At 38.0% G+C, this 22,587-nt stretch overlaps 1 protein-coding gene across 2 annotated transcripts in view; it reads right to left on the bottom strand.

The window, feature by feature from the left end:
• The window catches only part of STUM (stum, mechanosensory transduction mediator homolog), a 41,787-nt gene extending 20,069 nt beyond the window's left edge, over nt 1-21,718 (bottom strand). For both annotated transcript variants that reach the window (XM_087964796.1, XM_087964802.1), the window contains exon 1: nt 21,206-21,718. In XM_087964796.1, coding sequence (XP_087820922.1) covers nt 21,206-21,425 — 220 coding nt within the window. In that variant the 5' untranslated portion in view covers nt 21,426-21,718. The remainder of the gene's footprint in view (nt 1-21,205) is intronic.
• Nucleotides 21,719-22,587: the final 869 nt, after the last annotated feature.

Here is a 22,587-nt window from a genome sequence, read left to right as displayed (position 1 = left end):
AGTCTATATGTGTACTTTTGGTTTTTCTTGCCTAAGTGTAGGACTTTACTTTTCTCTACATTGAATTTCATTTTGTTAGATACGGCCTAGTGTTCTAGTCTGTCAAGAGCCATCTGGATCTTGAGCCTATCTTCTTGGATGTTAGCTATTCCTGCCAGTTTAGTATCATCTGCAAATTTGGTAGGTTCCCCTTCTATTCCCTCATCTAAGTCATTAATTAAGATATTGAAGAGTACTGGGCCTAAGACAGAATCTTGTGGCACCCCACTGCTTACTTCCCTCCATGTAGACTTAGATCCATTAAGGACTACTTGTTGAGTACGATTTGTCAGCCAGTTGCAAGTCCATCTAGTGGTGGTGCTATCTATTCTACTTTTTTCTAGCTTACTAAGAAGTAGGTTGTGGTCTACTTTGTCGAATGCCTTGCTGAAATCTAAATATATTATGTCCACAGTATTTTGCTGGTCTACTAATTTAGTCACTATGTTAAAGAATGAAATAAGATTAGTTTGGCATGATCTGTTCTTAACAAACCCGTGCTGACTGCTAGTTATTACTTTACTTGTTTGGCAGATCTGTTTTTTTACTATCTTTTCCAGTATCTTCCCGGGTATTGACGTTAGGCTGATTGGTCTACAAAAGACTTTTTGAAGACTTGAGGGACCATCTCATCCCAGTGGGATTGGCCTGCCCCATCCCTGCCAGTAGAGTAGGCATGCTGCAGATCCCATTGTCACAAGTAATCTGTCTGGCCAAGTACAGGAGAAGAGTCTTCTCTGCCCTTGCACCTGCCCTTTGGAGCCTCTTGCAATCCTTCCAACCTTCTGTAAGACCCTGAAGATCTGGCTCTGCCAGTTAGCTTGGAGCCCCAAGGGGGAGCATCACAGTGGAGACGATCAATTAACAGATCCTACCTCGCCTTCCCTCCTCCTCCCATCCTGCTCCTGCCCTCCCAAGTTTTTAATTGGGCCAGAGTATTTGGATCTTCACAGTATTTTATGTATGTCTTTTAGCTTTTGTATAGTTTTTATCTTTTTATGATTGTAAGCCGCCCAGAGTTACCCTGTGGTAAGATGGGTGCTCAATCAGAAGTAATAATTAAACACGCAGAGAAGGAAAGGCATGAATCAAAACTTTTTACCTGCTGACTGTACAATACGGGCTCCAAGGTTTCATCTTTTTCAGCTATATTAGAATCAAAGGGTTACTGACAAAATAAAATATGTGCGGTGCCCAGTGAGCTATTGGAATTTGGCCTAATTAGAACATGAGATACTCAGTGCATCAGATTATTATTATTATCAAGCCATAGCTGACAATGTGCTTTTCATCTGCTTTCTCTAATGAGAATATGATGGGGTTTCCATTCAGATTCAAACAGCTGCCATTCATGCTGGCATTACCTTTCAAGCTATATCTTTGCAATGCATCCCATCCAAGGTTTCTTTTGAAACGGCTATTTCTGGACCAGATTAAAAGTAGATGGACAGAAATGAAATGTTAACCTATCTGGCCACACTGTTGGGGTTGGACTGGTTGATTTATTGAGGGCAAAGAAACATCAATAGATTTTGCTACAATCTTAAAATGTTCTGACATAAGAACACCACAGAATAGTCTCAGTATTTAAAAAAAGTTCTTGTTGCTCTATGATTCATTTATTTAAACCCTTTAAATGTTGTGAAAACAACGCAAACCTCTTTGCTTTTATCACAAACATACAGATGTCAAATTTTAAAACAATCCAGCCTTCACATCCAGTAACAATCTTCTTTCCTAACAAGTCTAAAACAGAAGTTTTCTGTCATTTGTACAGAAGTTCAAGCCAGTGTAACAAATCGTTTCAAGATTATTATTCCAGGGCCATTTCAATACAGGATTAAGTAGTAAAAATGTGCAATTTGCTTCTCCTCTGACCAGAAAGAATTTCCAGTTGATTAGCAAAGGCAAGTGCTTATTTTCTTAATGGGACAGTTAAAACATGACCCCCTTGTCACTAATAGCTACTGTAGCCAATACTTTGCCCACTTTGTGTACTTTTTGCAGGGGGGAAAAAAACCCTGAAAAGCTGCACAGCAGGGGAAATGTGAAGAAAAACAAAAGTCATCACCATGAAATGAAAATACATGGACATTATAGGGCACTTTCCTCTAAAACAGGCAACTCATGCTCACCATAAGTTTCAAATTGTGCTACAAGAAAAGAAGCAAGCTCAGAGAATATTAAGAGACCAACCTTGAGCTTCTACTGATTCTGCACTGTAGCAAACATACTACCTTTCTGATTAGCAATTTCCAGAGCAACATCTAATCAGAGCTAAATAAAAGCTTAAAAGCTGATAAAAGGCAAAAGCAGATTAAAAGTGTTAACTGTAAAGCAAATGAAAACTTCATCTGTCAATAATGTCAATAATATTAAGATATACGAATGATAAAAATAACAAATTGTTAGTTGCATTAAAATGTAGCATTTTCTATTATAAAGTACAAAGAAATTACTAGGAAAATCTCCCAAGGTCAGTCCCCTTCTCCTGGTATTTCTCAGTGAATGCATGCAGAAAAGAGGACTTGAAAGAAGGCTTCTCATTAAACTCATTGGAAAAAGCCCCTAAAGATGCTTGACAACATAGTATTATTAACATCCCAGTCTTCCAAGACAGCTGCATTATTAGTGGAAGAGAATCTTTTATAGCTCAGGGTTGAATTTTTGAGTTCTTGGTGCTCTCTGAACTTGATTGTTTGCTTGCAGTCATTTCATTATCCAACTAGTTATATTAGTCAGAGAAAAGCTTTATGTTTTACACAAATATTTCAGAAACAGGGTAACTTATGAGAAAAGAAATACAAAGTTTTTCAGGATTAGTATTAAAGCACAGAAAGTTATGAAATTAGAAATTTGTATTTTTGCAAACACATGATCTCACATTATCAACTAAGATATTAGAAATGCAAAAGGAGATATTCTTCCTATACATACAGTCCTTGACTTATGACCACAGCTGAGCCCAAAATTTCCATTGCTAAGCAAAGTGGTTGTTAAATCAGTTGTAGCCAATTTTACAATCTTTTTAACCATGGTTATTAAGCAAATCACTGCAGTTATTAAGTGAATCATGTGGCTGTTAAATGAATCCAACTTCCCCTATTCACTTGTTGGAAGCCAGCTGGGAAATGGCGATCACATGACCAGGTGCTGCAACCATCGTAAATACAAGTAGGTTGCCAAGCACCCAATTTTTGATCATATTGACTGTGGGAATGCAATGGTTGAAAGAGTGAGGAATGATTGTCACTTTTTTCAGTGCCATTGTAACTTCAAAGAGTCATTATATGAATGGCTGTAAGTTGAGATCTAAGTGTACTTCTGATCTTCTTGTCAATATCCCCCAAACTGCCCATGTATTAACACTGCAAAATAGTTGGAATTGAAATTCTACATATCTTCATAAGAGAAAGGATCTAGGATTGTGAAAAAAGTATTGTGGAAAAAAACATCCTGTTGGAAAGGTATCGTACATTTAGGATAGAATAGGATAGAACAGAACAGGTTATAAGGAGAGAAGGAAATGGGTAATAGAAAAGATGATAACAGTAGTGCAGCCCTACTAAGTAGTTTGACAGTGTTGTAGGAATTAGTTGTTCAGCAAAACAATGCCATGGAGGAAAAACTGTCCTGGTGTCTAATTGTTTTGACATGTAATGCCCTATAACATCGTCTTGAATTTATGTCCAAGATGTGAGGGGTCTATAGATATTTTCACAGCTCTCTTTCTGGTTCATGAAATATACAGGGTCTCGGTGGAAGGCAGGCTGGTAGCAATTGTTCTTACTGCAGTTCTAACTATCTGTTGAAATCTGTGACTGTCTTGTTTGGTTGCAATGCCAAATCAGACAGTTATAGAAGTGCAAATAATTCCTTTGTAGAACTGTATCAGCAGCTCCTTGGGCAGCCTGAACTTTCTGAGTTGGCACAGGAACAATGTTCTTTGTTCTGCTTTTTTGATGACATTTTTGATGTTGGGTGTCCATTTTAAGTGTTGAGATTATAGAACCTAGAAAGGTTCTAAAGAACCTTGAAGATCTCTACTATTGATACGGTGTTATCAAGTATTGTAACAGATGGTAGAATAGAAGGGCTTGTCTTAAAATCTTTAACAAAGGGATCCTTTGAGATGCAGTCATTGGTATAGAAAGAGATGTGGAAAGAGCACATAGCTTGAGTTGGTGGGTGTGCTAATTGAACAGGTATCTGATGTGATTTTGCCTAGCTTCACCAGCTGCTTTCTTTCTGTTAGAAAACTTATGATCCACTTACAAGTGAGGTCAGGCATGGTTAGCTCTACCAGTCTAGTGAGAAAAACATCTGGAGTGATGGTATTGAATGCTGAGCTGAAGTCTACAAAAAGGACTCTTGCATAAGTCCTTGGAGATTCAAGATGTTGTAGGATGTAATGCAGAACCATATTAACAGCATCATCTGCCGATCTATTTGCTTGGTAGGCAAACTGCAAGAGGTAAACAGCGCATCTGTGATGGTTTTCAGGTGGGCCAGCACTAACCTTTCAAAGCTTTAACCTTGTCATAAAGTTACTTGAACCTTATTTTGTAGAATTTATACTATTTGATACTATGAAATTCTATCTTGTCTTCTCCAGTTCTTTGGAAAACCTATGGAAGACCTTATAAGTGGTGAACTGAAATATCTTCATACCAAACACTGGAGGTTTTCAAGAAGACATTGGACAATCATTTGTCTGAAATGGTATCTGAAATGAGAGCGGGATTGGATTAGATTAGGAGACCTCCAACGTCCCTTCCAATTCTGTTATTAATTACACACATTTCATTTATTTATTTTGTTTCTGTCCTATTAAAGAATTGGGTAACCTTCAGAGCACAACTTCTACCTACATTTTGCCACAAACAACTAGTTGAAGTAGATGTGAAGAAAGAGAATGAGTGGCCCAAAGCGTAATTCTGGGATGAAGGCTGGATTAGAACATGGTTCTCTCCATTCCTAGTTCTGGCATTGGAAGACCTGCATAGACACATAAAAGCTACAAAACTATCACAAAGATGCTATTTTATGTACAAAATAATACCCTTTATATAATTCCTAAAATATATGGGAAAAAGTTTACAAAAATAGTGTATACTTTTATTGTATACTTGTATTAGTTCACAACTGTATGAATTTGGACAGTAAATATATAATAAGTATACAGATATTCAGAACAAAATTAGCTTCATAACACATATGCTTATTATGCAGCTCAATCATAGTAATCCATCTATTAAATACTAAACAAAAAAATCCATTCTGAGAAACTGTATTAAAAGCATTACACTAATATTCTAATAAGATTAAGAAAATTCAAGATAAACAAAATGCACAAATCATTATTATTATCACTTTCTTTTTTTTTTATAGCAGCACCTGAAATACTATAGATATTTATAAACATAGCTGGCTCTGGAAAATGTTCAGTGTCTGCACAAACAAAAACAATTTGATTAATAAGAAAATTAATTAGAAATGTTCCAGAATATATTATTTTATATGCTAAAATGCTATAGCATTTGAGATAATTTGGCAAAACTTATGAGATATTGAATCCAGACAGTAATTACCTTGTCCTCCAACTGAATTATTCCCCTGTTCCTCAGCCATCCACATTCTATTTTGGGAAAACAATTCCCAAGTGCTTTCCTTCATGGAGGTATGTCTTGTTACACACATACACACAGAAAGTTAAGTTAAATTTATACACAAAAGTTAACACACACACAAACAGGCACGCCAGGTTTAAAATAAAATTCTTACTGCCCAGTTGGTTTCTAATGCCTTCTAGAACTACCTACACTAGTAATTGTATTGCAGAACAATAGTTATTAACGCTTGCCTGGTGCTGTAAACTAAAGGTGGCTGGGTCAAATCATTTCTCCAGTCAGTTGAGTTACAAGAGCTTAACTACAGAGGGGATTATGTTAGAACATAGAATAGCAAGGTTGGAAGGAGATCTTGTAGACCAGGGGTGTCAAACTCAAGGCCCGCAGGCCGAATCCGGCCTGCAGAGTGCTTAAATCTGGCCCTGAAAACAGCAAAGGAACAGCCCGCAGTGCCTCTGCCAGAGAAAACGGAGCTTGGGAGCCCATTTTTGCTGGCAGAGCACTCAGGCACCTCTGACATGAGTGGCCTGCTCACCCTGGCCATGTCCCCCTCCCCCGTAGTCCCTCCAAGATCAAACACAACCCTGATGTGGCCCTCAATGAAATCGAGTTTGACACCCCTGTTCCAGACCAACCCCTTCTGCTCCAGCAGAAAACCCTATATCATTCCGGACATATGGTTGTCCAATCTCTTCTTGAAAGCATCCAGTGATGGAACAATCACAACTTCTGGAAACTAGTCCTTCCATTAATGGATTGTTCTTATTGTCAGGAAATTTCTTCTTGGTTGTTTTAGCTCAAGTCATTGGAGATTCAAATGGATGAACTGATGCACCCCACTGCACTGTCTAAAAGATAAAACCCCCAGAGGGAAATAAGTAGGGAAACAATACTTCCTTGCCATAGGGAAGGGGCTTGTGATGCTTTGATAAGGTTCAGAACTATGCTGGCTGTACTATATCTATCAGAACAGTCACCTATGCCAGAAAGGTCTTAGCAGAAGAGCCAGACTAAGGGTATTCAGCGATCCATTTAATATGGGGAGAAAACATAATGAATTCTATATCAGATCAGACATTGTCTAAATCAACAAGTACTGCATCAGATATCAGACTTCCTGGGCATCTGTTGAAGGTGGGTAAAGAAGAAATATGGCTGTAGGATTACTGGAAGAAGTCTGTAGAAGTTCTCAGTCATTCAGGTCATGGTTGTCCCAAAGGTGCTTTTTCAGGAGGCAACTAGATTTTCTTGTTTTTTCTTTGAAGATGGTTCAAAGATGTTTATATTCCTTGCAGACAGCTGGTCATTTGCATCCTTTTAGAGTGTTGTTGAAGCATTTGGAGGTTTTTCTGTGTCACCTGAGTAGTGCTCCTGGTTCCTGTATTCTGCTATTTTTTCTCTCTGGAAATCCATTACTACTCCCACACCATTCAAAGGGTCTCCATCCCAAATTGTATAGCTAAAAGTCCTATCCTGGAGCAACCATGACCTGGATGACTGAGAATCTCTACAGACTTTTAGAGATGGACACCCTTTGAATGGTGTGTCACATTCTGGCCATGCCCATAGCCAGTTTAGCAGAGGGGGAAAAAGTTGAGATATGTCATGTGATGATGCCATGACGATGCGAGTTTGACACCCCTGCTCTAAATGAATTCAAATGACCAGCTGTTTGCAAGGAATATAAATCCTTCCATTCCCCACTATCCTGTCAGAGCTGAAGAAGCTTCTTGGATGAGAAGCTAAATGTCTTCAAAGAAAAAACAAGAAAATCCAATTTGCCTCCTGAAAAAGCACCTTTGGGATTACTGGAAGAACAAAAACCACAGAAAAGGCAAAAGTATACTGGGCATGAAAATCATGGCAATCTGTATTGTAAATCAGAACAAACGAAGTAGGGTTCTTAAAGCAAAACCTTTGAACATTGAAAAGAATTTATCCAGATTCAAATATCATTCAATAACAATTAGCAGATCAAAGGGGATTAATTACCAGAACAAAAATATTCAGAAATGCAGAACTGGAATTGATTCAGAAAAATTGTGAAAATGGAAGATAAGAAACAATAATAGAATAGTAGAAGTAACTCAGTTAACAATTGGAAATATAAAGGAAACAGCTTATATGAAATGATAATTTAGAAAAAGTAATTGCAAGAGAACCAGTATAGGCCGGCACTGAAACTGCATTTAAGTACTGAATAGTCTTAACTTTTCAACAGATGCAGTAGTATGTTTTTTTTTCTCACTCCTTGATTAGAACAGGACATTTTTTATGTGAACCACAGAATCATCCAGGTGTAGTTCTATTGGCTACATAGTATGCAGTTTCCAATTTTTGCACTACAGAATAAAAATATAATTTTAACAATATTAAAATTGTAAAAATCTAAGAATTTGATAGTGGAAGTATGTATTCAAAAGAAAAAAGAGACAAGTAAATGAAATCATGGAAAAGGTAACTGAGTTTTAATGCAGACACTATTCTTAAAACAAAAAAACATCTCCTGTTATCACGAGACTGAAACAGACTTAAACGATCAGAATGAGATTCTCAAAAGAAAATAAGAAATAATATACTGTATCTCAACTGGCCTAGTTCAGGGCAAAACCAGTTCAGTGCATGCTTCCCTTGGAGGATTATATCTAAAATACTGAACAGTTCAAAAGCTGCAGACATGGAATTACTACTCCTCTACAATGACCGCAACGTTTTTGGGTCCATCTGACTGACCCTTTCATTTCACATTTTATTAAACAAATCAATAAATGAGAACCTAGGTGTGTCAAAGTAACTTTTTTGTAAGAGCTATTCTGGTTCTTAACAATTGACATGTGCCCACAGATACAAGATTAGGGATCCTTATAATAGGGCTGTAAGAGATAACAGATAACAGATAATCAGAGTTGGAAGGAACCTTGTAGGTCATCTAGTCCAACCCTCTGCCCAAGTGGGAGACCCTACACCATTTCTGACAAATGGCAGTCCAATCTCTTCTTGAAAGTCTCAAGTGATGGCGCTCCCACAACTTCCGAGGGCAAGCTGTTCCATTGATTGATTGTTCTCACTGTCAGAAAGTTTCTCCTTTTTTCCAGGTTAAATCTCTCCTTGTTCAGTTTCCATCCATTATTCCTTGTCTGGCCTACAGGCGCCTTAGAAAATAGCTTGACCCCTTCTTCTCTGTGGCAGCCCCTCAAATATTGGAAGTTTTAGTTTAAATGCCGTTTCCTCTTTTCTGTAATTGTTTGTGGGGGAGTTTTTTTGTCCCCAGTCAAGGATATTTGGAGCTTTGAAGCAAAGTGAAGGAATAAAAGGGGCTTCAGTTATTTTTGGGACTTTGTTTATTTTGTATCCCACCCTGGGTCATCACAACTACTTATAATGCTTTATTTTTCAATTAGACGCTTCTGAAGAATGCTGTCCTCTTCCTGTTTATGAATCTAAACAAATCAGCTTGAATTATGGAATATTTTGTAGAATTTTGTGGAATATATGGAATTGTTAGCAAATCATACAACATTGGACAGTAAGAGATGTTTGATCTTTCCTTGTAGGGATGTTAGAAGTGTGTTGTTTAATATAGTTCTTTCATAGCCAGATTTAAGAACTGTTCGCTAAGTACCAAATCTGAAAACTAATATAGGAAAAATGATGAACTAATGCAAATTTTACATAAAGAGTGAAACCTAGAGTTATCATCTCATTATATTCTTATCTCTTACTATTGGGCTTACTATTTCTAAATCTCCTTCTGTGATTTATATAGCCTGAAAGGGAATAATATAATAGCATGAATATATGCAAATTTGGGAAACCTATCACTTATTTTTTCAATTCGTAAATACAGCTTTTACAATACATGTTGGCCAATTTAAAATCACGTGAGAAAGTTTGCTTTTTATCTGCACATGTATTTGCTTTCCATCTTACTGGACAAATTTTTCAAATGTATGAAATAGAACCAAGCCCCCCCAAAATCATAAGAATCTACTCCCAGAAGCATCATCTCCAGTATTTGAAAATGGAAGATTAAAACTTATAGTTTAAAAAATTCATAGAGTCTTTTTCTTTACTTGATCTCTGAATCTAATTCTCTTTATCTATAGAAGTAGGAAACAAAGACTCTTTTTAAGCTGTGTATAAGCTTCCTCTTTATACCTCTTATACAAAGAATAACATTATTCTTTCAAATTACATTCTGCTTTCAGGAACCATTCTCAAGATCCTTCAACACCTGCAACAATCATTTCTGAAAGTCAGGATCATTCCTAAGAAGAAACTGCTTTCCTTGCCTAATATTGGCAGTTACTAACATAGCCCATCTTATTTTTTCCATAGATTTTCAACAGCTGTACAGTTGTGATGTTATTCAGTTGCTTCAATAATATATTAATTTTTGGTTATGAAAAAGTGGTTATGTGAATAAGCTGTCAATGAAATAATTATTGCTTCTCTAAGCCTTAAGTTTTAATGTACCTGACCATTATTTAAAAATGTTTTCTGAGAAAATATTTGACAATTTCTTTCATCATACCTTTTCATTTAACTGTTCTCACCCCCACATTCCCAATTGCTTCACTGTTCTGTGCAGCTTTTCACAATATTGGCAATCATTCACAAGCCTTAGATGTACAATGTTGCTAGGGAACAAATCCCAACTGTGCCTTTAAAACCAGGATTTTAAAAACAAACTTGTCAGGAAAATATTGCTTTTTCATCCATTAAACAGTTCTCTGAGTGAATATGTGTGCACAGTACCTTCGTTTATATTTTGCTCTTATTCTACTCAGTATACAGGCTTCATAGCTCTTTTTGAAGTCCTGTCACAGCACAAAGACATTATACCCAAAGAAAAGAAATCATTCCAACATCATATGGCTCACCTGTACAGGTGAATGAGAGGAAGGATGAATTAATGACTTAAAATTTCAGAGGCAGAAATCTGGGACAATATAACAGAATGATGCTTCTTGATCTGTTCTTTTCTAGCCAAATCCTTATATTTATACTAAATATGTTTACCAGGAGGTATATTTAATGCTACCATATTGCCTAGATCAGGTTTTAAACATTTCTTAGGATGTGGCATCTATTAATGTTTTTTAAAACAATCCAGAATTCCTGATCAAGAGTCAATATATGACAGGCCCCCACATTACTTGTCTTAAGACCTTGCTTCTGGTTGTTTTTATTGTCCTTTTTCATTCACCATTTTATATATTGGGTTACTTTTTAAAAATGTTTATTTTTGTTGTACGATGTCCAGAGTCATATTGTTGAGTTGTACATGAGAGAAATTCTGCAAATCACAATTTAAAAAATCTTGCTAGATAATAAGCCCGGGCTTCTGAAGATTGCAGGGGACTGTAATTTTGTCTTGTCATTGTCAGATCAATTTCTGACCATGGTTCAGAAATTGATTCCTTTGAAGCTGGTTCCTTTAAAACTTTCTGATGTCCTCCATCTTGAAAAAAGATGGACCTTCTTAGACTGGTCTGCAATAGATGCATAATGGAACCCAACTGGTTTTCAGATGGTATTTGGAAATTTTCCTGTTTCTTTGGTGGATAGTTCACCAGAAACCCTAGTTGCTTCCACAAATGGGGAAGTGTCAGTTGTGTTGTATAGGACTGTATGTAAGCAGCAGCTAATCATACTGAGCCCCTTGGTTTTCTAACAATTCAAGGGAAATAGAGTAGCCAGAAGAGATGCCTAGAATGCCACTAGAGAAAGATGAAAAATAAGTCTGTCTAAATATGACTATGCCCGCATTACAGTCTACATAGTGATCATGAGGATTGCAGTATATGATTATCTTACTACAATTATCAGTGTCCAATGGCCCTTTTAAATTCAATTCTAAATGGCCCTATTCAATTCTAAAAACTCTCGCTGAGAGTTAGGAGCAGGGAGCACTGTACTATAGTGATTCTCCTTCTGGGGCTGGTTTCAGTTGGTGTTCATAGGGACTGATGTAATGCAAAATTCTTGCAATATAGAATTCTACAGAGTTTGACGCTTTCCTTATGTATTCCAATTCAACATCTACATGAGACAAGTGGATGAGGTCACCCATTGGCATGAGCGTCAAGCATCATCAATATACAAATGGTATTCAGTTTTAAATCTTAACCTCTGGATAGACAGGGAATGCCATGGAGATCCTGTCTTGATGCCTGGAGGCTGTGAAGTTTTTGGGGAAAGAAATGAGCTTGGGCTCAACTCAAGTTGCACTGATTACCAGTGGGCTTTCAGATGCAATTTATGGCTTAGAATTTGAATACTTTCCCCTGGCAGCAAGATTTGCTAGAGTTGACTCGCTTCAGGCTGCAGCTGTAAAGCACTGTCATTTTGTGGGAATTAGACGTGTCTTCTCGGTAGCTATGCCTTTCCCGTGGAACAGTATTTGCCCTGAAGTTCATATGGTACCTACTCCGGTTTTTTTTGTAAAGCTGTAAAAATGTGGGCTTCCGGCAGTTCCTGGGGCAGGATGCTGCATGTATGTACATGCATGATTGCTCATGTTATTGTCTCAGTGCATGTTTATAGAATAGCCAATCAAATAAGATACAATTTATATATTTGGCACAAGTATTTTTTATCTTTTTAATTCTTAACTTTGCAATTATAATGGACTATCAGAATTACCTTGAGAGACAGGAGGAAGGAATATAGCCTAGACAATGATCTGATAAGAGCAGTCTGAGTACAGAAATGGAGGTGGATAAAGCAACTCACAGTTGAAGGCAGAGGAAAGGAGAAGCGCTTTCCGACTTGCAAGATTCTGTAATTGAAACTACAGTAAAGGTAGTATTTGAATTTATGGTTTTGATCTCCCAGTCTGGGCTATCTTGAAATTCTGACAGCAGCTGATTTAACCTATGATAATATCTTGCCCAAATTAATTTGAAATCTGGTATGTCCCTTCCCCACTCTGTTTATTAGCAGCTTGCTAAATTGACACTGTATTAGCAGAACTATAAAAAGATCCTGCTTGGCTTCTCTGTTGTTAGTTCTTTTTAAACAGACTCAGCTTGTTACAAAGCCTACCTTGGGTATGAGAATTACTTCTTCTCATACTTTCGAAAAACTTGTGCAAGATATTGATAGCATAGGAGATGGGGAGCATTTTCATTTGATTGAAAGTTTCATGTAGCCGTTGATTCTAGGTAGCAGTTGATTCCATCTCTTTCTGAGTATTGGATGAACTGTGAAGATATTTTTCCAGCTTTTAGTTTTAGGAAAATGTATTGTGTATAAGTCATTCTATTTTGGTCTCAATTTTACAGTATTGTCATTTGATTTGGGCATTTGAGCTATTTATTGTATTGGACTGTATACTACTTTGAAGGAGTATTTTGGGGTCAAAAAGCAGTGTAAAATTACCCCAATAAAATGCATAAATATACAACCAATAAAAATTGATAGCATTATCTGCTTAACATCAAAATTACTCATTTGTTTTTTTTTCAATTTTATATAATTTCCAGAATGTCAGATAGGAACAGACATAGACACCACAAAAATGTGTTTATGAAAATGAAATTGTCATGGCAACAAGAAAGAACTCAGAAATATTTTAAAAATAGCAAATTAACAGGAACCATTTATGCAAAATATATTCTTTCACAAATACACTGAAACACTTTTTCCCTGTATGCAGAAAATAAAGGACAGCCACATCGTAAATTTAAATTATTTTAAAAAATCATTTAAGATTAATTCAAGGCAGGTGATTCTATTGGATAAATAAATAAATAATTTCTTATACTCATTTTAAAGTATTTTTATCTGTTTTGCATAGTATCTTGCACAATTATTGTAACTTTCGACTTAGGCAAAAACTGCAATTCACAATTATTGTTGTATTTTGTTTGTAAACTTCTAAGAAAAACTCTTTATTTTTTACAGTTATAAAATGTTGTTGAACTGTCAGGTGCAAGGAACAAGGATGACACAGGCAGCTGCTCAGAATGGTGTTTATTGTTACTTGCCTATTAACAGGAATCCATGCACTGACTAGAGAAACTACTTTAGAGAGGATACACTTTCCTTTATTCCCCCACTCCCCTCAGCAATTCTAAGCTAGTCAGTCTCCTAACTTTTCCCCTCTCACTTCAGCTCCAGATTCTACCCCAGGACTCATTTATCAGATTCAGATGAAATGTAATTTATATTTGTTACTTTTAAATAATCATTAATGGCTGTAATAGTTATCTTAAACATATAGTTTTTAATACAAATAAATTATCCATGAGAGATTTTAACACCATTACGAATACAATTCTGCAACTACTAATTACATGCCATCTATTACCAGCTTGAAAAAAATCATCTAGTTCTAGTAATAATTGCATTACAGTACATATTTTGCAACCAACAGATAAAAAAAATGTACAAATGATTTGCAGGAGTAAGCATCCAGAATGCTCAAGATGTATCTTTAATAAAGCTATCATACCAGAATTTTTAATTAGCAACTTAAACATTCTTGCTAGAAGGATAAAAATATTGACATTCTTATAAATATTTTGAACCATATTAGCAAAAGAATATTTTTGAAGACAGAGTTTGATCAGTCTAATAAAAACACAGGTAGGAAGCCTGGTTCACTGCTCTCTTGTTATGATGATGGGTTGATATTAACACCTGAACTGTAAACAAATTAATCCAAATCACAGAAATGCCTACATAAATTTCACACACGATGAGGATGGCTGTTAATTAAAAATTTCTAACAGGAAGGCACAAAATTGAGAGAAGCATTCCAACAGTGTAAATGAAACATTTGCTGTTCATGAAAAACCTGACTTCAAAAACAGAACTAATTTGTGTTAATAATAATTTGTTGAACAAGCTGGATTGGTTTGGTTTACCTATAACATTAAGCTAAAGGATTGTTCCGCACAGCAGCTTTAGGCTGCTTTTCTCTCTCACTAGAAATGAAAATGGCTTAAGAAATTGCCATCTGGATTTTAATCTTTTTAGCTTTGGCAACCATGATTATTTATTTACACTTATAGACTGGCAAATTCAAAAAGCCTGGCTAGGAGTTTTATTTGGACAAGGATTACTAAGACTACTGCTTCTTTACTCCTCATATCCATGGTGGAGAAATTCCTACTACTCTTTTCTATAGTTGAGTCTTTGAGGACATGTAGTTTCCATTGATGGATCTTTTATATGAGGCATCCCTCAATTAATTCCCTCTTGCATTTGGTACTTCAAACTTGTTAGTCCCATCCAATCAGGGGTGGGTTTCTACCGGTTCTGTCCACCTCTGTAGAACCGGTAGCTCTGAAGAGCAGCAGACATAGAACCAGTTCTATGTCTGCTGATGTTTTTGCCCGCCCACCAACCTGATCTTTATTTCCTGATTTTTCAACTTCAGCTGCCGAACGAGACACAGCTGCAGTTAAAAAAACAAGAAAAGAGGGCTGTTTCAAAGGCTGTTTCTTGGCACGCAGTGTGCTAATGACGATTTACAGGCGCGTAGCTCACAGCAGGTAGGGAAGCTCGTAAATCCCGAACCGGTAGTTAACCCTGTCGTATCCCACCCCTGCATCCAATGTGTCTGCCAATGAACTTGTAACATCTTTTCTGTCACTTGGGCTATGTAATGATATGTGAGAAAGACCATGGGAGATTGGGCAAAGACAAGAGAGCCCTTAGATAAGAAATAGCACAGTCACGACTGGACAGTGGGTGGGCCCAGAGGCTTAGAAGAGACCTTCTCCACTTTCTTGTGTTGTAAATGAGACAGGGGAGAGAACTGAAATCAGTTGAAAGATTTTGTCAATATAGATTTACAATAAAGTAGAAGTAGCTCATCTGATCATGATTCTTACCTGGTTTATCCCATGAAATCAACATCAATTTTGCAAGTTTCCTATTGTCTTTCAAAGAGAGGAATTTCAGGAATGGCCGCCATTTCCCAAGGAACTCCACTATCTGCTAAGCATCTGGCAGTAGCATTCTTGAAACACTAGCAGCAAGCGAATGCACAGATGACCAATATATAGAATGCCATAATAACAACTAACCCAACACCTGAGCAAGAATTTGCCCCAACATTGTAGCAGCACAACTTGGGGCTCAGCCAATGATCCTGCATTCCCGTGACTGAACTGTGTGGGTGAATGAAGGAAAATGTGTTCCATAGGTATGCAAAATATAAACTAAGACTTTGCTACTTATGTCTATTATAATTGTGCTATGGCTTAATGTTGTCACCATCCCTGAAATACAACGATTTTAGGAGAATAGAATGAAACAAGCAACTCTCAAATCCAGGCATCATTTTTACTCATCGATTCTTAATTCGCCTCCCTCCACCTCTTATTTGAGGCCTGCAAAGTAGTGGATAAAGGAAATCAATTTTATATATGTAGCATCCACTCAAAATAATTTTCTCTCCTAGCTATGTTGTAATATTGGGATTAAGTTCTACTGAAAAAAGAGTTGCTAGGCCAATTGACTAAAGCAAAGTAAAGCTATGGGTGGGCTTACCTCCAATTATTTTCCAATGCTTTTTGCTGTTAAAATACTCATTATGGGCCAAGATCCCTGCAGTTTAAGTCTGATGTATTGTTCTGCTGCGTGCCATCTATGCATAGCGAATATTGGTTGCCAATTGGCTTCCGAATGCAATTCAAAGTGCTGTTGATAATTTTAAAAGGCTTACTTACCTCGACTCCCACCTATAATTGTGGTTCAGCTGTTATACACAGCCTTCCCCCTTCTCACCCTACCAGATTGGCTACTCCCCCTACTGAGCTTTCAGAATAGAGTTAAAATTATCTTATTCCATTGGAAATTTGTCATTAAAAATCCTGGGTGACCTTATTATAAAATCCATCAAGAATGTTAAAACATATCTACCATTGCCTTAGAATATTTGGCCTGTTTCAATAGACAATCTATAGGTATTTAAGGTTTAGCTGAAATTAAATACAAGTTGTAATTACATGCTGACAACACTTTGGTCTAATCAACAACTTTTAAGCTTCTCTACCCAAGTATATTTTCTGAATGTACAATAAATTGGAATTTAAAAAATATTACCAATTGCATAATAATCTCTGCCCTCTGAAGAAAGCTGTATCACGATATAGACATCATAAGAAATATTTTGTTAATATGTACTTGATTTATTAATATAAGCTATACTAACAATATTGAAAACCTGTCAGCATTTTGCCTTTCTTTCTTCAGAGTCTGAAGGTGAAGGCAATCATGTGTTCCTGTTTTCCAATGCTAAGTTAATGTTTTAGTAACAATAACTCTGCCTGAAATCTACCTATGTGTGAGTTGGAGGGGAATCATATAAATTTACTAAATAAAATAAAATTGAAACATAGTTGTTGCATACTTTCTTCCAAGATATTTGTGTTACTCTATAATGTATAAACACTAGGATTTATTTGTTTGGGATCTCTTAAATATTTGGGGTAGTAATTCCAAGAAAAATATTTTTGTTAGATGTAGATGCAGTAAAATGAGTAAATGATATTAACAATATGAGTTATAACAACAGTTGAAAATATCTCTGAGTGTATGGGAAATAATAAATCTTGCGAAAATGAATTTTGTTGCAACACTTAGTTCAATAGATTTTAAGAAGAATATGTTAATCCCACCTACTATAGATATTTTACACAAATTAATCAACAGTTGATGGATTTTTAATAAAGGAATCAGGACGAAAGACCCACAATTATCTCTGTTTTACTGCCACTCCCAGCTAAAAATAGTGGGTTTAATTTTCCAGATTTTCAATTATACCATTGGGCTTCTGACATTCTTTGGAATGGAAATTATTTTGAATGTGAGCCTCTATGGGTACAACTAGAAAATTATTATTTGGCTCCTCTGATATTCTGACAGGCATTCAGCTGTAATTTGTTTGGAAATTAGCTGTATTGAAAACAACAGACACCAAAACATATTACTAGGAATAAGATTTAAATCTAATACTTCTCATGAGAAATTGTCTGAAATAATTCCTAGTGCATGAAAAGTTTTATTTAAAAAAAAGTTAACACCTTTAATTAGCATATCACTGCTACTACTTTTAAGACTTTGGGAATGCTATGAAAAGAATACAACCTACCTAAAATTGCTGAATGGAAATATATATTTTCCCAATCTGAATGCTTTGATGCTCTGAATTTTAAAAACTTTGGTTGGTTAGTGACTTTTCATTTTCATATTAGAAACAGTGGTACCTACAAGTTTGTAAGCATCTTTAATATTTCTGCATAAATATGACCTAAAATCTTATTTGTTTTCCACACAAATCCTAAAACTAAATAAAGGGAACACACTTAATCAAATGAGTCAAAAACACTATACTTGTTCATTGATGTATTAGGATGTGAACCTCTAGGATCATCAATTCATTTGAAGGAGAAATTACAGTCAGGTGTATCATTGTACCTGTTGCAGAATCTGATAATCAAGTCTGTGTGTGATGTCATGCCTTATAAATAGTCCCTTCATTCAGTGACCGTTCAAAATTATGATGGTGCTGAATTAAGGGACTTAGGACTCCTGCCTGAATTTATGGTCACTGAAGTGCCAATATGGTCACATGAACAAAATTCAGATGCTCCTGAATTCACCTACTCTATTCACCTTACGATCAATTGCAGGTATGTTGCAGCAACTCCCTTGCCTACCTTCCTTCCTCCCACAACCCTCCCTGCCAGGTCCCTGCAGGCTTTGAGCCTGCTTCTCACCCTGCTGGGTCTCGCATCCTCCTCCCCAATCCCCATCACAGCTCGGTCACTTACATTTTTTATAGATGCCATTTGGGAAATAGCCCCTCTGCCACATGGCCTTCCTACATGGAGGCAGTGTGGCACCGTCCCAGAAGTGAGCACTATTTTGGAAGCAGCTGCAATGAAGCCACTCTGAAATAGACCTGCTTCCAAGATGGAATGGGACTTTTTGTTTCCTACCTTTGGCCACGCCTCTTTCTCTGCCAGTGTTCCTCCTCGGGCAATTTTCTTCTGACTTTTCTCCTCGGCTGACACGCCCCCGCCCATTCGCCCTGGGCCCCTCCATCTTGTGCACTTCGGCATGGCCGATTTGCCCAAGCAGGGTTCGTCTTGGGCTTTTCGCCGTCCAGGACAGTTAGCCTTCAACCAATCAGGCATGTCAGCCAAGGAGAAAAGTCAGAGGAGAATTGCCCAAGGAGGAACACTGGCGGAAAAGAAGGTGCAGCCAAGGGTAGGAGATGAAAAGTCCTAGACCTTTCTAAGATGCCCCCAAATAGTGTCTATATTGTATGGAGAGGCTGAGGGGCAGATCAGTCAGCTCTCCTCAAATGTGCAGCTTTGACTGGTGGATTTGGTAGCTTAGGGCACAATCTTAGATTCAAATGGCATGGTTTTCTGTGATACAATTATGATACAAGAGGAAAAGGGTAGTCCCAGCAGGTAAGACAAGGTAGTTCTTATTTATGGGAAAGGGTATGTAATGCAACTCCAGAGGAAACACTACAAAATATTCTTCACAGTATTTCCTTTTGAATATATGCCATATATCATGGAGATATTTGAAGGGGGTCTTAGATTGCACCAGTACCTTATCAAGAAGGGACATAACATTTAGGAAATTCATTTATGCTGATTGATATTTCATAAATTTAAAATTTAATTAAAATATAACAACTATTAGCATGCATTATTATCAACAATGTGCTGGTGAAATAACACACCATGCAAAAGAACGTCTAGAGCCAATTCCATGGCAATATCCTTTGGCTTTTAAGATATTTACAGGAGGATTAAACAGCATGCTATTTTAACAATGTCACCATATGTAAAGTTTTATCTCACTCAGTGCTGCTGAAGGACACATTACCCAGTTATTTTGTACTCAAGAATTTTGCCAACCACACACAGTTGCTCATATTTTCCATAGTATTTCTTCATAATAAAGAAATTGTGACAATTTCTCTCTCTCTCTTTTTTTTTGCAAATAGCCTCTAGTTCTGTCATTCTATCCCAGCTATATTAACAAGTTTAAATAATTGCAAAATTTAACATTTCTCAAAGGAAAGACAAGACAAAGAGGAATTTCATTCATGAATAGTCAATATAGCTAGAAGAAGAAAATAACTCATCTTTTTGACAGGTTGTCACATCAGATACTAGAAGGAGAAATACAACAGATGGGATTTTTGCTTCTCTGAATCTTCATATCAGAAGAGGTATAATTCAGCCATGGGATGGCATGAAACTTTAGTAATCTTTTTCTTTGATAAAACTGACCTAATTCTGGATGATGACTTTTTTTTCTAAATATTCCCATTCTAATGCAAGAGCATTTTCTTTTTCCATTTGAGATGGATTTGTTTCATCATGTGAAAGAGTTTGTATTTTTCTAACTAAATGGAAATTTTGTGGAGAATTGAGGCTTCTATTGAAGAGAACCCAGTGTTTAAAAGAAAAAGGCAACAATCAAATGCAAAAACATTTCGCCTGGTGATTGCAGATCAACCTCACCAACTTTAAAAGAAAATGTGTATTTTATACTACTATAGATGTTCTTACAATTAAAGCAAAAGATGCTTACACTTCTTTCCCCACCTGTAGTTGTTCATGTCCTAACAAGAAAGCCAGAACTTGAGCGAGCAAAAGCATTATTCAACTTTCACTTGGGGTTTTGAATAAAGTATTTTGAGAACAGACTTCTCCTGGCTCCATTCTAAAACATCACAATGAATTCAGGATAAACAACCCAAAATCGGTTTACAAAATTCAAAACCCCAGTACTTAGCAACAGTTACTAACTTAAATGAGTACTATTTTTAACAGCAATTGAAAGAAATTCACAGAGGATAAAGATGATTATAGTTCTTAGCTCCAGAACTTTGGATAATCAAATGGAATACAGCTCTACCAACAACAATTAAAAATGTTTTTGGGCTCTGCTTGTATATTTGGTCAACTGCCCAAAAAAAGACAGTCCTAGACTGTGTATACTGAACATTCGGCCTGATCCAACAGAAAGCCCCGCTTTCCCCTATAAGAAACCCACCGCGAGGGAGTTGCAAGCTCTACTCCCTCTACTCAGTGATACTGTAGAGAAGAGTTATTACAGCCGTCAAACGTGTTGTGCGGACTTTCCTCTTCTCCATGCGACTTGCTCCCACTAGCCTGTCAGGCAGCTTGACTCGTTTGCCAGCGAACGCTTCTAATAGACCCACTTTCTCACCTCCCCAGCAACCGCGATAACCGTCGGAATCAAGTAGCCGCCCGAGGGTGACAGCGAAAGCGGCTGCCTAAGTGGCAGCTCCCCGCTAACCCAAAACGTACAGGAAGAGACCGACGCAAGTCGGAGTATCCCGCCCAGCCGCCACGCCAGGCAACACCTTCGCACCTGGGCGGCTAAGTTGCGCCTCGCTTACGGAGGAATTTCCGCTGGTTTTGGGCACCCGCCTAGTGATTTCCCCCCTTTCCCTGCAAGTGGAGTCACGCGAGCGCCGCCTAGCGGGCGCGCAATTGCGAAGGGCAGGGGCGGCTTACCTAGTCCAGGTACGAAGGTGTTGAGGAACAAGCAGAGGACGGCTACAGGGAACGGCATGTAGGGGATGGCGGCACGCAAGGGTCCCTTCTTCTCGCGCACTTGCACGACCACGCCGCCGGAGGAGGAGGCGGCGGCAGTGGTAGCGGCGGCATTATTTCCTCGCGCGGCGCCGCCAGCAGTCGGCCCGGCAGCGTCCCCTTCTTTGAGGCCATGGTCCATGATTGCCCGCTTTAGCCAGGAGGAGCTGCGCCCCAGAGCGTCTCCGCTCGAGTGAGGCTCTGACCGGGAGTCGGCGTCTGCCTAAGGATAAGGAGGCGACTGAGCTCAAGTGGAGGGATCTGAAAGCGAGACGCGCCCAAGCGCCCGACTACGCCGCGCTGCGCACGCTCTCGCCTCGCTTGTCCTCGCCGCGCGCCGCTTCGCCCGCCCGAAGGCGAGCGGTGGATTTATGGCCTCTCCTCCTCCATCTCCTCAGGTCCTGTCTTCACAGGCTGTCTCCGACCACCACGTTACAGAAGGAACATGGCTTATTCTCACCTGTTCTGTCCCTGCCCCCGAGTAGTTTTAGTAGAAAGTTATGGAGAATCCCTCTCCACCCCACTAATGTTCCCTTTCGCGTGGATAGACGTTTCGGGAGCGCAGTAGTTTTAATGGGACAACTTTTGCCCCCAACACACGTGCTCCTCCACCCCACCTCACACGCAACTATTAACTATTTGCCCTGATACTGTTATGTCGCCTGAACATGAAACGGAAGACCACGCTGCCTCTGCCTAAAGGAATTTCTCCAATGACCTTGTGACTGTTTTCTTTTCAGCTTGTAAACAGAAGCTCTGACCCTGATAGTGCTCACCCCTTGGTACAGGTAGTCCTCGACTTACAAGTCCTCGACTTTCATTCAGTGACCATTCAAAGTTACAACGGCACTGAAAAAAATGTGACGTATGGCCATTTTTCACACTTATGACCTTTGCACCATCCCCATGGCCACGGGATCAAAATTCGGACCCTTGACAACTGGTTCATATTTCTGAACATTGCCATATCCTGGTTTTCATGTGATCTGCTTTTGCAAACTTCTGACACGCAAATCAATGGGGAAATGTTTCATTTAACAACATAAAATTTGGGCTCCATTGTGGTCGCAAGTCGAGGACTACCGGTATTTGTTTGGTTTGGGTGCTTGAACTGACTGGAAGCTTTTGCAATGGCAAAACTAATTCAGAAGTGTGGTATAAGTATTACCTTTCCATAAATTAAAATTAGAAGCAAAGCACTAAAATATTTGTTTGGTGTAATTCTGATCAGTGGTGGATTAAGGCTCACTGGTGCCCTAAGCACTGGCAAATCTTGGTATCCCCCTCCTTTGTAACATACTGTA

The sequence above is a fragment of the Notechis scutatus genome, chromosome 1 (genome assembly GCF_049901735.1).
Source record: "Notechis scutatus isolate UNSWTSFEM ecotype Mainland chromosome 1, rNotScu1.2, whole genome shotgun sequence".
Lineage (NCBI taxonomy): Eukaryota > Metazoa > Chordata > Lepidosauria > Squamata > Elapidae > Notechis > Notechis scutatus.
This window is presented reverse-complemented; position numbering and strand designations above follow the sequence as displayed.